The sequence below is a fragment of the Poecile atricapillus genome, chromosome 2, assembly GCF_030490865.1.
Source record: "Poecile atricapillus isolate bPoeAtr1 chromosome 2, bPoeAtr1.hap1, whole genome shotgun sequence".
NCBI lineage: Eukaryota > Metazoa > Chordata > Aves > Passeriformes > Paridae > Poecile > Poecile atricapillus.
In genome coordinates, this window is record NC_081250.1 from 152,871,094 (window position 1) to 152,889,134 (window position 18,041).

The 18,041-nt window shown below is 51.4% G+C and overlaps 6 protein-coding genes across 6 annotated transcripts in view; 3 read left to right on the top strand and 3 right to left on the bottom strand.

Moving 5' to 3' along the window:
* Positions 1-756: 756 nt before the first annotated feature.
* LOC131575121 (feather keratin B-4-like) lies at positions 757-1,550 on the top strand. Its single transcript, XM_058830169.1, has 2 exons — positions 757-827; positions 1,018-1,550. The coding sequence occupies exon 2, from the start codon at positions 1,038-1,040 to the stop codon at positions 1,398-1,400; it is 363 nt and encodes a 120-aa protein (XP_058686152.1). The 5' UTR covers positions 757-827; positions 1,018-1,037; the 3' UTR covers positions 1,401-1,550.
* Positions 1,551-4,544: 2,994 nt separating this feature from the next.
* Positions 4,545-4,898, bottom strand: LOC131575127 (feather beta keratin-like). Its single transcript, XM_058830176.1, has one exon. It carries the CDS (start codon positions 4,896-4,898, stop codon positions 4,545-4,547), a length of 354 nt encoding a protein of 117 aa, XP_058686159.1.
* Positions 4,899-7,428: 2,530 nt separating this feature from the next.
* LOC131575126 (feather keratin B-4-like) lies at positions 7,429-7,782 on the top strand. Its single transcript, XM_058830175.1, has one exon. The coding sequence runs from the start codon at positions 7,429-7,431 to the stop codon at positions 7,780-7,782; it is 354 nt and encodes a 117-aa protein (XP_058686158.1).
* A 3,071-nt stretch (positions 7,783-10,853) lies between these two features.
* LOC131575131 (feather beta keratin-like) lies at positions 10,854-11,217 on the top strand. The gene has a single exon (XM_058830179.1). The coding sequence runs from the start codon at positions 10,864-10,866 to the stop codon at positions 11,215-11,217; it is 354 nt and encodes a 117-aa protein (XP_058686162.1). The 5' UTR covers positions 10,854-10,863.
* Positions 11,218-13,882: 2,665 nt separating this feature from the next.
* The window catches only part of LOC131575103 (uncharacterized), a 33,772-nt gene continuing 29,613 nt past the window's right edge, over positions 13,883-18,041 (bottom strand). The window contains exon 3 of the mRNA XM_058830132.1: positions 13,883-14,238. Coding sequence (XP_058686115.1) covers positions 13,883-14,238 — 356 coding nt within the window. The remainder of the gene's footprint in view (positions 14,239-18,041) is intronic.
* On the bottom strand, positions 17,309-17,678 carry LOC131575132 (feather keratin B-4-like). Its single transcript, XM_058830180.1, has one exon. The coding sequence runs from the start codon at positions 17,660-17,662 to the stop codon at positions 17,309-17,311; it is 354 nt and encodes a 117-aa protein (XP_058686163.1). The 5' UTR covers positions 17,663-17,678.

Here is an 18,041-nt window from a genome sequence, read left to right on the forward strand (position 1 = left end):
TAAAAGTTATTAAACCCTTTGGCTTGAACGTGGAATAAAAGAATTGACATCACACACCAGGCTGGGAAAAAAGAGATGGGCCTGCATTATTGTTTTTTTTTTTTTTAATTTCTAAATGAGGTCAAGAGATACACTTTAAATGACAGAACAGTTTGTTGGGTAATTTTAGAAATCAAAATGGACCGAAACATTGGAACAAGTTAAGCCTGAACAGCTTCTACTTTCCAATATCCTCTCTTGATCTGATTCAAGATGCAAGGCCATGAGCTCTCTTTCATCCATCAGGAAGGGTTCCCAGGCACTGGGACCATTCCAAGCTATTGCAGCATGACCTCCCCAGGACATCAGCAGCTCCCTCAGCATTCCTGGGTGCAATACAATGACTGATGGACAACTTCAGTAGCACAGAAGAGAAGCCCAGTCTTCACAAGGCAAACACAAACTACAGCACACAAGTGCCACAAAATTATCTCACTGGTGACATTTCAACTCTGCTTGTCTCTGCTTGTTTATTCAGCCTTCCCAGAAATGTATGTAACAATTGAATTATCCCAAAGACCAACTCCTGATTGAAAGCTGTTGCCAAGGTCAAATGGATTCGGCCTCAAGGGCAGGACATGAAACTGCAGAATTTCGTGAAGGAAAACACTCCCCACATAATGACTCACCTGACAGGGCCAGCAAAGGTCTGCAGCCTAAAAAATGCCCCAGGGCCATGGGACAAGGCTGTCCCACCCATCCAAGAGCAGCATAAAAGCCAGGCCAGAGCCTCTCTCCCTCACACACTTCTCCTCAAGCCTTCTCCGCCTGCTCCTGCTGGAAACAAGGTGAGTCTCATGCCCTGACCCTCCTTCTCCTGCACCCCTGAGCCCTCTCTGCCAGCATGCTCAGCCCCAGCCTCAGCAGCTCTCACACCTCCCAACAGCCCCACAACAGCCTCCACATTCCCTCACCCTCATGAATCACCAATCCTTGCACCCCCACACCCCTGCCCTGCCTCACTCCCCTCTCTTCCAGGGACCCTCCACACCACACCCATGGCCTGCTACAACTCCTGCCGTCCCTGCGGACCCACCCCGCTGGCCAACAGCTGCAACGAGCCCTGTGCCCTGCAATGCCAGGATTCCCACGTTGTCATCAACCCTTCCCCTGTGCTGGTCACCCTGCCAGGACCCATCATGACCTCCTTCCCCCAGAACACCGCTGTTGGATCCACCTCCTCGGCTGCCGTGGGCACTGAACTCAGTGTGCAGGGACAGCCCATCTCTGGTGGATTTGGTGGATTTGGTGGCTTTGGCTACGGCCTTGGCTATGGCCGTGGATTTGGCTACGGGCTGGGCTGTGGCTATGGGCTGGGAGGCCTGGGCTGCTATGGCAGAAGGGGTGGCTACATCTGCTAAGGGCCCTCAGCAGCAACCCTGACACCAACCCCCAGCTCCCTGGAACACATCTCAGGCATTGAGGACGCCTCTCTGGTCCAAGGCTCTCAGATGGACTCAGAGCTTCCAGCTCCTGCTCTCAGGGCACCAAGCAAGGCAGCAGACAAGACACCAGTCAGGGCTGTCTGCAATCATGTCCCATCTGCCTCCTGCTCTTCTCCCACTCCGTGCTCTGCATCGCCCCTTTCACTCTTTCCAGTCTCCTGTGCTGCAAACCACTTCTCCCAAGACAGAGAAAGTTGGGCACCTCCAGTGGACTGCTCCCACCCTGGGGCAGTAACGCCTTGATGCTCTGGCCTAACTGCTTTCAAGCAAAGGAGCTTGGCCAATGGTTGCCCTACTTGTACCTCAGACTGCTCTATTTCAGTGGATGCTCATGACCTTCCACTCCTCTTTTAGCTCAATAAAATTATCTTGCATTGCAGCCTCAGATGTCTCCTTTTCCTTTACTGGCACACACTGTCACAGTTTGCCTTTCTAGTGCATTCCACATACCCTTCCATTGCTTGAGTCCAGGCCTGGATACACTAATGCAGATCTATCCCTGCCTGTGATACAAACCATGCGTGGTTCTTGTTTTCACTTTGGCTGCACACCAGTTGCTCCAGACCCTCATCACCTTCCTGGCCCACCTACATCTCTGCTTCAGCAGGTCCATATCTTCCATATCACTGGGTGCTCAGAGTTGAGCATGTCTCTGGTCTCTGAAGAGCAGAGCAGAGGGTCAGAATCGCCGCCTCACTTGCTGCCCATGCTGTGGCAATGAGCTGAGGACATGGAGGGGTTTTGGTGTTGTCCTGAAAACTCCGCTTCTGAGCTTGCTGACATAGTTTTCTAAAGACTTTCCCAGGACAGTAACTATAAACATAGATATGTGTACATTATTTCTGATACACGTCTTGTGAGGGACATCTCTCATGGCCAGTGCAGTTGGGAAGGTGTTATCCTGACCATTCAATCCCTGGCTGTGGTCAGAAACCTATAAATTCTGGGAGAAGAAATAAAGCTCTCTCTTCCTTTCACCACACCTTGAGCTGTGTTTGTGTGACCTAATCATCTCCAGCAGAAACATTTTGGTATTTGAGTGCACATGGCCAAGGCATGAACAATTCTTCATCCACCAATACCCCAAGCCCTTCTCCTTGGGCAGGCTCTCAATCAACTCATTGCCCATCCAATATCCATTACTGAGATTGCTGTGTCTGAGTTGACAACAGTCCCACTGCCCAGCTCATTATTTAGGATATTGAACAGAGTTGGCCCCATGGATTCAGCTCCAGGGCTGCAGTACTGGAGACTCTCCTCCATTTGCACAGGGTTGGCTCCCTGGACATACTTGACATACTTCCCTTGAGATTTTCCTCAATTTGAACTTTGGGCCACTGATCCCCAGCCTTTGGGACCAGCCTCCCAGCTGCTCTCAGGCCACTCACTGCACTCTCAGGCAACCTGGGCTTGTTCCGATGCTCTGGGAGTGTAGAATGGGAAGGGGCATCAAAGGCTGTACAAAAGGGTGAAGTTCAACCCCTGACAAAGCTCTCTCCTCATGCCCAGGCCAAGTCACTGGGACAGAGTAGACACAGAGTTCGGCCAAGCACCATTTCCTCCAAGGAAATCCTCCAAGAGAAGTGGCCTCAGCTCTGGGCACTTGTCACAGCTCAAGACCCCAAAGGCCTGGCTCACCATTCCCCTGCTCCTGCTGCCATTTTCACGAAGGTCAAATTCTTCCTGAAAAGTTTGAAGGGGTTCCAACACTGGTGAATGATGGAAGAGGAACTGCTATCATGTACAAGGACTTGTGCAAAGCATTTCTTCCTGTGGCAGACAACATCCTCATCTCTGACCTGGAGAGATGTGGAGTTGATAGCTGGAACATCAGCTGTGGGGTGGAAAACGGGTGGAGTTACCATTGGGAGTTGTGGTCAACAGCTCCATGTCTGTGAGGAGGACAGGGAACCATTATCCCTTCCCATCTTTGTCAGGCACAGGGACAGTGAAATTGAATGTCCCCTCAGCAATACTGGGAATGACATCAAGATGAGCGGTGCGGTTGATTGTCTGGAGGGAACAGATCGCATCTGGAGAGTTCTTGATGGGCTGGGACTGTGGGGTGGTGTGACTGTCATGAAGGTCAACAGGACCAAGTGCAAGATCCTAAATCTGAATTGGAGCTATCTCAGGAATTGATGTTGAATGGGTAATGAGTTGATTAAGAGCATCCCTGAGGAGAAGGACTTGGGGTGTTTGTGGATGAAGAATTGGAAATACCCTGGCCATGTGAATATGCCAAACAGAAACTGCCCATGCCATGGGTTCATTGCCACAACGTGGGCAGCTGGTGAGGATGGAATTCTGAACCTCTGCTCTGCTCTGCTCTGGTGAGACTGGAGCTCTGTGCTCAGCTCTGGGGCCTCAAGGGTAAGGACCCACTCGTGTGGACCTGCATATGGGCTAAAGAGAAAAGGAGAGACTAGAGCAACTGCTGTGCAGCCAATGTAAAGACATGACCCAGAAGGGGCTTGTGTCAGAGGCAGGGACAGATCTGCCTCAGTGTTTCCAGGAGCAGTATCAAGCAAGTGAAGGGTTTGTGGGATGCACAGAAAGGGCAAAGTGTGCCAATGTGTGCCAGTGAAAGAAAAGGAGACATCACAATGCTGAAATGCAAGAGAATTTTATTGATGCAAAAGAACAATGAGAGGTAATGAGTGGCAAGAGGAAGGGAAATGGTCTGAGGTGCAAGTAGGGCAACCATCAGCCAAAGTCCTTTCCTTGCAGGTGGTTTGGCCAGAGCATCAAGGCCTTCTTCTTTGCAGTAGAAGCAACCTGATGGTGAAGGTTCCTGAGGGTCTCTGTCTTCGGAGAAGGGACCTGAAGCAGAGGGGACTTGATATAGCTGAAAAAGACTGGGAGAAGAGGAGGAGGCAGATGAGCCATGTTTGCAGGCAGCCCAGGCTGGCCCCTTGGCTACTGTCTTGTTCTGAGGCCTGAGAGCAGGAGCTGGAGGCCCTGAGCTGGTTGACAGCTTTGGCCTAGAGAGGCATCCACAGCATCTGAGATGTGTTCCAGGGAGTGGAAGGTTGGTGTCAGGATTGGTGACAAGGGCCCTTAGCAGATGTAGCCACCCCTTCTGCCATAGCAGCCCAGGCCTCCCAGCCCATAGCCACAGCCCAGCCCGTAGCCAAATCCACGGCCATAGCCAAGGCCGTAGCCAAAGCCACCAAATCCACCAGAGATGGGCTGTCCCTGCACACTGAGTTCAGTGCCCACGGCAGCCGAGGAGGTGGATCCAACAGCGGTGTTCTGGGGGAAGGAGGTCATGATGGGTCCTGGCAGGGTGATCAGCACAGGGGCAGGGTCGATGATGACACGGGAATCCTGGCATTGCAGGGCACAGGGCTCGTTGCAGCTGTTGGCCAGCGGGGTGGGTCCGCAGGGACGGCAGGAGTTGTAGCAGGCCATGGGTGTGGTGTGGAGGGTCCCTGGAAGAGAAGAGGTGAGGCAGAGCAGGGGTGAGGGGTGCAAAGGGTGGTGATTCTGGATGGTGAGGGAGTGTGGAGGCTTTTGTTGGGCTGTGGGGAGGCGTGAAGGCTGCTGAGGCTGGGGCTGGGTGTGCTGGCAGAGAGGGGATAGGGGGTAAGGGCAGGAGGGTCAGGGGTTTGAGGCTCACCTGGTTGTGGGAATAGGAGAAGGAGAAGGCTTGAGAAGTGTGTGAGGGAGAGAGGCTCTGGGCTGGATTTTATGCTGTTTCTGGAGGGGTGGGACTGCCTTGTCCCATGGCCTTGGGACATTTTGCAGGCTGCAGCTCTTTGCTGGCCCAGCCTGGTGAGTCATGATGTGGAGAGTATTTTCCTTCACAGAATTCTGCAGTGTCATGACCGAGTCTTGAGACCGTGTCCATCTGACCTTGGCGGCAGCTTTAAGGTGAGCACTGGTATTTGGGCAGATTTGATTGTTCATTGTGTTTCAGGGCGGGCTGAATAAACAACCCAAGAGCCCAAGGGAGTTGTGATATCATCAGTGAGGTAATTTTGTGGCAGTCGCGTGCTTTGTTTTGTGGGTGCCTTTTGAAGACTGGGACTCTGTTCTTTGCCACTGGATGTCCATCTGTCATTGTGTTTCTCCCAGGAATGCTGAGGGAGCTGCTATGTCCTGGGGAGGTCACTGTGCAATAACATGGAAATGTTATGGTACGTAGGAGTGTTCCTAAGGATGAAAGAGGGCTCATGGCCTTGTGTCTTGAATTGGATCAAGAGAGAACATCTGGAAAAGTAGAGGTTAGTCTGGTTTAACTTGTTCTGGTGTCATGGTCCATTTGGATTTCTCATCTTTACACGACATTGCACTCTGTCATTTAAAGTATATTCCTTGACCTCATTAAGAAATCTATTAAACAAAGACCCAACCGAGCTTGATCCATTTTTTCCCTGGCTGGTCTGTGATGTCCATACCTTTATTTCACATTCAAGTCATAAGGTTTCATATCTCATATCCGTTTATTCTTAATAACCTGTTCCTGCTAGCAAAACCCAGAAACCCAGTAATTACTAATGGTTGGTCAGTGTAATCCTCTTCCATCCTCTGTCATGGTGTGGGTGTTCCTTTGTGGAATTCTGCAACTCCATGTCCTTCTTTTGAGGCCATGTCCATCTGACCTTGGTGGCAGATTTTAAGTGTCTTAGAGGTTAAGGGCAGGTGTTGATGGCATGTGTCATGGTGGGCTGAAGACATGTCCAAAGCCTTGGAGTGATGGGGTGTCATCAGTGAGGTCACCCCATGGCACCAGGTGCATCCTGGTTTTTGGGTGCATTGTGAAGTGGGGCCCCAAACCATCACAGCTCTGTCAGGACTGTCTGGTTTTGCAGGAGAACTGCTTGTGAGAAACAGCCCTTTCCATGATGTTCTCTTCATCCCCACCATGTTGCCAACATTCAGAGCCTGTCTATATTCCTAGCCTTTCCAGCTGGATATGGGAAATTGATCCTTGTGATTTAGGAAGGCCTTCCATGTTCCCCAAAATCTTGAGTAGGTTCATCTGTAGCACTCATCTCAGCTGGGACCAGCAAGGTCACACTGGGTGGTCCCAGTGGCTGTGACTGACCAATGGAAAGGAAAACTGATGAAGGATAAGGAGGAAAAGATGCGTGAGGAGCACAGCTCCTCATCCATTGATTAGTCCTCACTAGAAACCCATGTGCCTGAGCTTTAGAAAGGTTGAAGGAGTGCACTATCCTGGTCCCCACCATTAGAAGGGCTCACTGGTGGGACAAGGACGTGGACATGGTTGACCGAAAGTGCTGCAGAGACACGATGACACTGACAGGACTAGGGGTATCCTCAAAACGAGGAAAAAGGTGAGAAAACTGTGAGTAATTTTCAGGCAGGAGACAAGAATGCAAATGGGAGATGACATCAATATGCCATGGTATGATCTCACTGACAATGTTCCAATTATCCTAAGATTTGGCTGAGTCTTCTACACATCTGACACACGGCATAAACAACAAAATAATCATCACCAATTCTCCCAATTAAGATGTTCTACCACGGTAAGATGAACACAGCCTCAAGGGAAGAGCAAGGAATTGCACAACTTCAGGAAGGAAAACACTCCCCCATCACAAGACTTGCCAGCCTGGGGTAGCCAAGAGAGGCTGCCAGCAAAATGCCCCAAGGCCATGGGACGAGGCTGTCCCACCCATCCAGAAACAGCATAAAAGCCAGCCCACAGCCGCTCTCCCTCACACACTCCTCCTCACGCCTTATTCTCCTGCTCCTGCTGACAACCAGGTGAGCCTCAAGACCCTGACCCTCCTGCTTCTGCACCCCTGGCCCTTCTTCCAGCCTGCTCAGCCCCAGCCTCAGCAGCCCTCATGCCTCCCCACTGCCCCTCAACAGCCTCCACACTCCCTCACCCTCCTGCACCCTTTGCACTCCTCACACCTTCCAAGCCGCATCCTTCTCTCTTCCAGGGACCCTCCACACCTCACCCATGGCCTGCAACAGCCTCTGCCGTCCCTGTGGACCCACCCCGCTGGCCAACAGCTGCAACGAGCCCTGTGCCCTGCAATGCCAGGACTCCCACGTTGTCATCAACCCTTCTCCTGTGCTGGTCACCCTGCCAGGACCCATCATGACCTCCTTCCCCCAGAACACCGCTGTTGGATCCACCTCCTCGGCTGCCGTGGGCACTGAACTCAGTGTGCAGGGACAGCCCATCTCTGGTGGATTTGGTGGCTTTGGCTACGGCCTTGGCTATGGCCGTGGATTTGGCTACGGGCTGGGCTGTGGCTATGGGCTGGGAGGCCTGGGCTGCTATGGCAGAAGGGGTGGCTACATCTGCTAAGAACACCTGCATCACCCTTAATAACACCAGCTCAGGGCTCTGCAACAGCTTCTGCCAGCAAAGCACCTCATCTGGTGGTGACCCTGCTTGCACCTCACACCAGATCCCTTCTTCTTTCTCCTGTCTTTTCATTCTTGTGCCTCAATAAAGTTTTCCTGCATCTAAGTCTGAGATGTCTCATGTCCTTCTGTAATTCCAGTGGTCTCACATTCTTACAAAGAACATTCCCAGCCTCAACAGGTCATTGGGGTATGTGAAACATTACCTACCCACACAAACGTCTTGAAGCAAATTATAAGGAAGTCTGGCATAGGAAGCACAGGAGGGGACACCTTCCAGAACATGACGCAGACCCACCACCTTATACACCAAAGCCTTGGAAACGTTAATGTTCTCCCAGGTACAGCAGTGGCAAATTCTTTCCGTGTCACTGCACACTTGACCAACTCTCTTCCCACCAGGAATTATGAAACCTTCCAGCAAAAAAGAGTCACAAAATCATCCACCTGGACAGGAAATCTGGAGTGCAAATGCTTCAAGTCCCCTGCTCAAGCAACACCCACAGGAGAGGGATTCCCAGCACCATGGACAGTTCAGTGTTTCTTCACCGAGGACAGACACTCCAACACCTCTTCCACTCTACGGCTACACTGAAAACTAAAAATTCGTGCCTTCTTTAGCAATCGCATTCCATCTGTTTTCCTTTTGCAACTGCCATCTTGTCCTGAATGTGTGCATTGATGAGAAAAAATCCAGGCTCCCTCAAATTCACTGTCTGCCATCAGAGATTTGCACACACTGATGACACACTCTAGTCCACCCTCATCCCCCAGGAGTCCCAGCTCTCCCAGTTTCTCCTCTACAAATGATTCACCAGCCCCTCTCGAATGTTGGTGGTTCTGAACAGGTTGTGACTCACTAAATGTATTTCATATTCACACCAGGGGGCCCACAGCTGCACACAACAGCTCACATGGGACCTCACCAGTGCAAAGAAGACACCAAGAGTCACCTCTCCCACCTCATCACAGAGCTTCTCCCCAGACTTGACCTAAAGACTTGAGGTCCCTTTTCCCACAATGATACAGGGAGACCTCCTGCCCTGTTCCTTCTAACCCAGAACCACAACAGCCTCTTCAGAGAAACAAAACAATGGTTCCAAGTCACACCCAGATATTTCTTCTTACCTGGGATGACTCCTCCCAAGAAAAAGCACTTGGCTGCTGCCCTTGATGAAGTCTAGCAAATGTCCACAACCTGTCAGGTTTTCAGGGTTGGCCCAGTGGATCCAACTCCTGGGCTATACCAGTGGGCACTTGCTGCCATCTGGACTTTGGGACACTGACCACAAACCACTGGGCCCAGTCTTTGGACCTTTCTCAGGCCACCACAGGTGGGTGCTGACACAACCTGGACTTGCCGGGGTTGTTAAGGATCGTGCAATGCTCACCTCCAAGAACCCTGGTCAACCTCCAAATCCTCATTCAGACAATCACACGTGGCCTCACCCCTTGGCACTCAGCCCAAAGCAAGAACCAAAATATCAAAACCTTTGAGGCTAGAGTATCACCCAAGCACCCACAGAGCACGTCCCAACAGAAAGTGAGGTCTGATGTCAGCCTTTGCAAACTAGAATAAATCCTTGGAGGGATGAAAGGCAATGGAAGGTGCAACACCTCCTCCTTGGCACAGCTGCAAAGCCCAGACCAGACTATCAGAACTGTGAGAAGTTTGGGGTAAATTTTCAGAAGGCACCCACAGACCATGGCACACAAGGGCCATGGGGTGATCACAGTGGTGACATCCCACCTCTCCAAAGCTTGGCTCACCTCTTCTGCCCTCCCTGACATGAATCATCAACAGAAGAATTTGACCTCTTAGTGCTCGCAATTCACAATTAGCACCACAGATGGAAATGGCCTCAGGAGCAGGATATGGAATTGCACAATTCTACAAAGCACCTCCTTGTCAGGGAATGACAGTGGACCTCACTGATTGTCCCCCAGTAATTACTGGTTATTTTCATACGGGAACACAATGTTAACAATTACAGGTTATGAGTTATGAAACTTGTGGCTTGAATGCGGAATAAGTGAATTGATGTCACAGACAGCCTGAGAAAAAAGAGATCAAACCCAGTTTTTTCTTTCTTGATTGTGTCTCTTCACAATGTCAAGGAATACATTTTAAATGGCAGAGTAGGTTGTCATGTAAATTTAAGAAATCCAGATGGGCTGTAACATTGGAACAGGTTCAGCCTGAGCATTTAAAATGTCTCATTAAAATGTCCTCTCACCTGATCCCATTCAAGACACAAGGCCATGGGCTCTCTTTCATCCATCAGGGAGAGCTCCCAGGCATTGGGACCTTTCCAAACCATTGCAGAGTGACCTCTGCAATAGGACATCAGCAGCTCCCTCAGCATTCCTGGGTGCAACACAATGAGTGACAGACATGCAGTGCCACAGAACAGAGTCCCAGTCTTCACAAGGCACCCACAAACCACAGCACATGAGTGCCACAAAATGACCTCACTGATGACTTTACAAATCTCCATGGCTTTGGTTGTTTATTCAGCCCGCCCTGAAACACACTGAACAATCAAATCCACCCAAAAACCAAATTATTAAAGCTTCCGCCAAGGTCAGATGGACACGGCCTCAAGGGCTGGACATGGAATTGCAGAATTGCATGAATGAAAACACTACTGACCTCATAACTCACCAGGCTGAGCCAGCAGAGAGCTGCTGCCTAAAAAATGCCCCAAGGCCATGGGACAAAGCAGTCCCGCCCCTCCAGGACTGGCATAAAAGCCGGCCCAGAGCCTCTCTCCCTCACACACTCCTCCTCACACCTTCTCTTCCTGCTGACAACCAGGTGAGCCTCAAACCCCAGACCCTCCTGCTCCTGCACCCGTGGGCCCCTCTCTTCCAGCATGCTCAGCCACAGCCTCAGCAGCCCTCACGCCTCCCCACAGCCCCACAAAAGCCTCCACACTCCCTCACCCTCCTGCACCCTTTGCACCCCTCACCCCTGCCCAGCCTCATCCCCTCTCTTCCAGGGACCCTCCACACCACAACCATGGCCTGCAACAACCTCTGCCGTCCCTGTGGACCCACCCCGCTGGCCAACAGCTGCAACGAGCCCTGTGCCCTGCAATGCCAGGATTCCCGTGTCATCATCGACCCTGCCCCTGTGCTGGTCACCCTGCCAGGACCCATCATGACCTCCTTCCCCCAGAACACCGCTGTTGGATCCACCTCCTCGGCTGCCGTGGGCACTGAACTCAGTGTGCAGGGACAGCCCATCTCTGGTGGATTTGGTGGCTTTGGCTATGGCCTTGGCTATGGCCGTGGATTTGGCTATGGGCTGGGCTGTGGCTACGGGCTGGGAGGCCTGGGCTGCTATGGCAGAAGGGGTGGCTACAACTGCTAAGGGACCTCAGCACCACTCCTGACATCAACAATGAGCTTCGTGCTCTGGCAACAGCTACAGCAAGCAAATCACTACCTCTGATATCTCCCTACACTCATCTCACACTGGATTCCTTCTACTTCTTTCTCCTGTCTTAGTTTTTTTTCCCTCAATAAAGTTCTCCTGCATCATAGTCTGAGATGCCTCCCTATTTTTTTGAATTACAATGGTTTCACATTTTCACCCAGAATGATGGCAGATAGGCTGTTGGTGTGGATGGTATAAAGCAGCTCTCTTAGGAAAGATGTCACCACCGGTAGCAACCAAGATAGGCACTGGAAGCAGGGGGCGAGGGGACACCTTCCAGAACATGACACAAACCTAGGACCCACTACCCCAAAGGTTTTGACATAGCCGTGCTCTCCTGCTCATGGCTTTGGCAGAGTCTCTCTGTCCCAGCACACACTTGACAAACTCTCTTCCAAGAAAGTCTCTGAACCCTTCCAGAAAACATTAGGAACAACATCATCCACTTGGGCACGAGCTCTGGAATACAAGTGCTTCATTTCCCTCTGCCCAGGCAAAGTCAGCAAGGGCAGCATTTTCAGGACCATGGTCAGCTCAGTTTTTGCTCTCCTAGCAGACTCCACCAGCTTTTATACTCTGTAACCATTCTAACACTGAAAAATTCTTGCCTTCTTTGCCCATGGAATTCCACCTATTTTCTGTCCTTCCCCCTTTTCCTTCACGTGTGTAATGGTGAGAACAGCCGGGCTCCCTCAACTTCATTTCCTGCCGTCAGAGGTTTTCACACACTGATGATATCCTCCTGTCCAGCCCTCTCAGTCCCTTAAGAGAGATTCTCCAATCATTTCAGTATCCTGGTTGCCCTGATCTGGTCTTGTGTCACTAAACCATTGTGCTTCTTTCCCGGGACAGTCCAGAACTGCCCACACCACCCCACACAGGACCCCACCAGCATTCTAATGAGAGAAAAGGCAACTTCTCCCAACATCATGGCAAGAATTGCCTGAAATCTGGCTTGGATACTGGTGATGCCTTTCCCAGGAAGGAAAGGATTGAGATTTTAGGGTCCATATGTTCTCCACCAGCACCACACGGTCCTGCTCAGCAAAGCTTCTTTCCAGACTCTCAGTCCCCAGCATGACCTGGGGTGCATTGCCATTTATGTCCAGATGCAGAACTTCACATTTCTCTTGCTTGAATTTCAGGAGACTCCTTTAACATTTATTCTCCAGGTCCCTCTGACAGCTGGTACAACCAAGTGGTGCCTCAGCCACTCCATCATCTGCCAGCTTGCTGAGGGGACAACAGCCCCACTGCCCATGTCATTGTTGAGAAGGTTGACAAGGGTTGGCTCCCTGGATATACTTGACATACTTCCCTTGAGATTTTCCTCAATTTGAACTTTGGGCCACTGATCCCCAGCCTCTGGGACCAGCCCTGCAGCCACTCTCAGGCCACTCACTGCACTCTCAGGCAACCTGGGCTTGTTCCGATGCTCTGGGAGTGTAGAATGGGAAGGGGCATCAAAGGCTTTACAAAAAGGTGAAGTTCAACCCCAGCCAAAGCTCTCTCCTCATGCCCAGGCCAAGTCACTGGGACAGAGTAGACACAGAGTTCGGCCAAGCACCATTTCCTTCAGGGAAATCCTCCAAGAGAAGTGGCCTCAGCTCTGGGCACTTGTCACAGCTCAAGACCCCAAAGGCCTGGCTTCCCCCTCGCCTGCTGTTCCCATCTACCCTCTTCTCTCTTACACAGGTGCCACCAAGACTCCTGGGGTCCTTTTAGCTGAAAAAGATCCTTTAAATTGGCTCCAAATGTTATTGGAGGACTACCAAATCCACCACTAAGTAATCACATCTTAAAAACATTTTTGTTGCAAAATGTCAAAATTGAAAATACAGTAAAATTCTAACCATTCCCTCAGCATTACTGAGGCCATCACAAACCCACGTCCCCAAGTTACACATCTACAGGGATATTAAATCCCTGCAGTGATGATGACTCCACCACTATCCTGTGTAGCCTGTGACAGGAATGACAAACTTCTCCCTGAAGGACGCTTCCTTAATATCCAACCTAACTCCACCTGAAGACACTTCAGCTCTGGACTCCTGATCACCTGCGGCGCAGTACAATGGAAACAGGTTTCATACCCACTTCACCAGAAGCTCCATTCAGAAAACACACAGCTGAAGTTGTGATGCAAGAAAAATTTTATTGAAACAAAACAGTGAAAAAGCAGGACCAGCCAGGGAAAGGGGTCAGGTCTGAGGTGCAGTAAGGGTCACCATCAGCAGAGTAACTCTGAATGGTCTACATTTGGCCAGACCACCAAGGACTTCCTACCCCACAGTGGAAGAAGCACAGTGCAGCTGCCCAAGGGTCCCTGGTTTGGGAGAAGGGGTTTGCAGCAGAGGGGACTGAACACAGCTGAAGGGGCAATGTGGAGCAAGGAGTGGAAGAAGAGAAGGAGGAAGATAGGCCATGTTTCCAGGGCAGCCCAGGTTGGCCCCTTGGCTATTGCCTTGATTGGTGCCCTGAGAGCAGGAGCTGGAAGCGCTGAGTCCATCTGAGAGCCTTGGACCAGAGAGGTGTCCTCAATGCCTGAGATGTGTTCCAGGGAGCTGGGGGTTGGTGTCAGGGTTGATGCTGAGGACCCTTAGCAGATGTAGCCACCCCTTCTGCCATAGCAGCCCAGGCCTCCCAGCCCGTAGCCAAATCCACGGCCATAGCCAAGGCCGTAGCCAAAGCCACCAAATCCACCAGAGATGGGCTGTCCCTGCACACTGAGTTCAGAGCCCACAGCAGCCGAGGAGGTGGATCCAACGGCGGTGTTCTGGGGGAAGGAGGTCATGATGGGTCCTGGCAGGGTGATCAGCACAGGGGCAGGGTCGATGATAACACGGGAATCCTGGCATTGCAGGGCACAGGGCTCGTTGCAGCTGTTGGCCAGCGGGGTGGGTCCGCAGGGACGGCAGAGGTTGTTGCAGGCCATGGGTGTGGTGTGGAGGGTCCCTGGAAGAGAAGGGAGTGAGGCAGGGAAGGTGTGCTGGGGTTCAAGGGGTGGTGATTCAGGAGGGTGAGGGAGTGTGGAGGCTGTTGTGGGGCAGTGGGGAGGTGTGAGGGCTGCTGAGGCTGGGGATGAGCATGCTGGAAGCACAGAGGGTGGGCCAGGAGTGCAGGAGCAGGAGGGTCAGGGGAATGAGGCTCACCTGGTTGTCAGCAGGAGGAGAAGGTGTGAGGAGAAGTGTGTGAGGGAGAGAGGCTCTGGGCTGACTTTTATGCTGTTTCTGGAGGGGCAGGACTGCCTTGTCCCATGGCCTTGGGGCATTTTTTAGGCAGCGGCTCTTTGCTGGTCCAGCCGGGTGAGTTATGAGGTCAGCAGTGTTTTCATTCATGCAATTCTGCAATTCCATGTCCTGTTCTTGAGTCTGTCACCATCTGACCTTGGCGGCAGCTTTAATAATTTGTTTTTTGGGCAGATTTGATTCTTCATTGTGTTTCAGGGCGGGCTGAATAAACAACCAAAGCCATGGAGATTTGCAATGTCATCAGTGAGGTCATTTTGTGGCACTCATGTGCTGTGGTTTGTGGGTGCCTTGTGAAGACTGGGACTCTGTTCTGTGGCACTGCATGTCTGTCACTCATTGTGTTGCACCCAGGAATGCTGAGGGAGCTGCTGATGTCCTATTGCAGAGGTCACTCTGCAATGGTTTGGAAAGGTCCCAATGCCTGGGAGCTCTCCCTGATGGACGAAAGAGAGCCCATGGCCTTGTGTCTTGAATGGGATCAGGGGAGAGGACATTTAAAATGAGAGGCTGCTCAGGCTGAACCTCTTCCAATGTTACGGCCCATTTGGATTTCTTAAATTTACATGTCAACCTACTCTGCCATTTAAAATGTATTCCTGGACATTGTGAAGAAATCCAATCAAGAAAGAAAAAACTGGGTTTGATCTCTTTTTTCTCAGGCTGTCTGTGACATCAATTCACTTATTCCACATTCAAGCCACAAGTTTCATAACTCATAACCTGTAATTGTTAACATTGTGTTCCCGTATGAAAATAACCAGTAATTACTGGGGGACAATCAGTGAGGTCCACTGTCATTCCCTGACAAGGAGGTGCTTGTCTTTGTAGAATTGTGCAATTCCATATCCTGCTCCTCAGGCCATTTCCATCTGTGGTGCTAATTGTGAATTGCGAGCACTAAGAGGTCAAATTCTTCTGTTGATGATTCATGTCAGGGAGGGCAGAAGAGGTGAGCCAAGCTTTGGAGAGGTGGGATGTCATCACTGTGATCACCCCATGGCCCTCGTGTGCCATGGTCTGTGGGTGCCTTCTGAAAATTTACCCCAAACTTCTCACAGTTCTGATAGTCTGGTCTGGGCTTTGCAGCTGTGCCAAGGAGGAGGTGTTGCACCTTCCATTGCCTTTCATCCCTCCAAGGATTTATTCTAGTTTGCAAAGGCTGACATCAGACCTCACTTTCTGTTGGGACGTGCTCTGTGGGTGCTTGGGTGATACTCTAGCCTCAAAGGTTTTGATATTTTGGTTCTTGCTTTGGGCTGAGTGCCAAGGGGTGAGGCCACGTGTGATTGTCTGAATGAGGATTTGGAGGCTGACCAGGGTTCTTGGAGGTGAGCATTGCACAATCCTTAACAACCCCGGCAAGTCCAGGTTGTGTCAGCACCCAGCTGTGGTGGCCTGAGAAAGGTCCAAAGACTGGGCCCAGTGGTTTGTGGTCAGTGTCCCAAAGTCCAGATGGCATCAAGTGCCCACTGGTATAGCCCAGGAGTTGGATCCTCTGGGCCAACCCTGAAAACCTGACAGGTTGTGGACATTTGCTAGACTTCATCAAGGGCAGCAGCCAAGTGCTTTTTCTTGGGAGGAGTCATCCCAGGTAAGAAGAAATATCTGGGTGTGACTTGGAACCATTGTTTTGTTTCTCTGAAGAGGCTGTTGTGGTTCTGGGTTAGAAGGAACGGGGCAGGAGGTCTCCCTGTATCATTGTGGGAAAAGGGACCTCAAGTCTTTAGGTCAAGTCTGGGGAGAAGCTCTGTGATGAGGCTGGGAGAGGTGACTCTTGGTGTCTTCTTCGCACTGGTGAGGTCCCATGTGAGCTGTTGTGTGCAGCTGTGGGCCCCCTGGTGTGAATATGAAATACATTTAGTGAGTCACAACCTGTTCAGAACCACCAACATTCGAGAGAGGCTGGTGACTCATTTGTAGAGGAGAAATTGGGAGAGCTGGGACTCCTGGGGGATGAGGGTGGACAGGAGTGTGTCATCAGTGTGTGCAAATCTCTGATGGCAGACAGTGAATTTGAGGGAGCCTGGCTTTTTTCAGCCGTGCACACAGGCAGGATAAAAGGGCAGTTCCAAAGAGAATACAGATATGTATTCTTCTTTATATGAAGAAGGCAAGATTTCTCATTTTGAGGGTGGTCACAGAGTGAAACAGGTGTTGGACTGCCTGTCTTGGGAGAGACAGCACTGAACTGTCCGTGGTGCTGGGATTCCTGCTCTGGTGGGTGTTACTTGAGCAGGGAACTTGAAGCATTTGCACTCCAAATTTCCTGTCCAAGTGGATGATTTTGTGACTCTTTTTTGCTGGAATTTTGAAGAGTTCTGGTGGGAAGAGAGTTGGTCAAGCGGGTGCTGACATGGACTGACTTGATCAGAGCTGCACGCAGGATTGGAGGGATGAATCCAAGCTTTTGTGTATAAGGTGATGTGTCTGTGTCATGTTCTGGAAGGTGTCCCCTCCTGTGCTTCCTATGCCATTCTTTCTTATTATTTTGACATATTTGTGAGGGAAGGTGATGTTTCACATACCCCAGTGACCTGTTGAGGCTGAGAATGTTCTTGGTAAGAATGTGAGACCACTGGAATTACAGAAGAACATGAGACATCTCAGACTTTGATGCAGGAAAACTTTATTGAGGCACAAGAATGAAGAGACAGGAGAAAGAAGAAGGGATCTGGTGTGAGGTGCAAGCAGGGTCACCACCAGATGAGGTGCTTTGCTGGCAGAAGCTGTTGCAGAGCCCTGAGCTGGTGTTATTAAGGGTGATGCAGGTGCTCTTAGCAGATGTAGCCACCCCTTCTGCCATAGCAGCCCAGGCCTCCCAGCCCATAGCCACAGCCCAGCCCGTAGCCAAATCCACGGCCATAGCCAAGGCCGTAGCCAAAGCCACCAAAGCCACCAGAGATGGGCTGTCCCTGCACACTGAGTTCAGTGCCCACTGCAGCCGAGGAGGTGGATCCAACAGCGGTGTTCTGGGGGAAGGAGGTCATGATGGGTCCTGGCAGGGTGACCAGCACAGGGGAAGGGTTGATGACAACGTGGGAGTCCTGGCATTGCAGGGCACAGGGCTCGTTGCAGCTGTTGGCCAGCGGGGTGGGTCCACAGGGACGGCAGATGTTGTTGCAGGCCATGGGTGTGGTGTGGAGGGTCCCTGGAATAAAGGGGAGTGAGGTAGGGCAGGGGTGAGGGGTGGAAGGGGTGGTGATGCAGGAGGGTGAGGGAGTGTGGAGGCTGTCGTGGGGCTATGGGGAGACATGAGGGCTGCTGAGGCTGGGGCTGAGCATGCTGGAAGAGAGGGACCAGAGGTGCAGGAGCAGAAGGGTCAGGGGATTGAGGCTCACCTTGCCAGCAGGAGCAGGAGAAGAAGGTGTGAAGAGAAGTGTGTGAGAGAGAGAGGCTCTGGGCTGGCTTTTATGTTGGTTCTGGAGGGGCGGGACAGCCTTGTTTCATGACCCTGGGGCATTTTTTAGGCAGCGGCTATTTTTTGGCCCAGCCTGGTGAGTCATGAGG

What these genes read in the sequence shown, in the direction of transcription:
- LOC131575121 (XM_058830169.1), top strand. Translation starts at nt 1,038, where the DNA reads ATGGCCTGCTACAACTCCTGCCGTCCCTGCGGACCCACCCCGCTGGCC.
- LOC131575127 (XM_058830176.1), bottom strand. Translation starts at nt 4,898, where the DNA reads ATGGCCTGCTACAACTCCTGCCGTCCCTGCGGACCCACCCCGCTGGCC.
- LOC131575126 (XM_058830175.1), top strand. Translation starts at nt 7,429, where the DNA reads ATGGCCTGCAACAGCCTCTGCCGTCCCTGTGGACCCACCCCGCTGGCC.
- LOC131575131 (XM_058830179.1), top strand. Translation starts at nt 10,864, where the DNA reads ATGGCCTGCAACAACCTCTGCCGTCCCTGTGGACCCACCCCGCTGGCC.
- LOC131575132 (XM_058830180.1), bottom strand. Translation starts at nt 17,662, where the DNA reads ATGGCCTGCAACAACATCTGCCGTCCCTGTGGACCCACCCCGCTGGCC.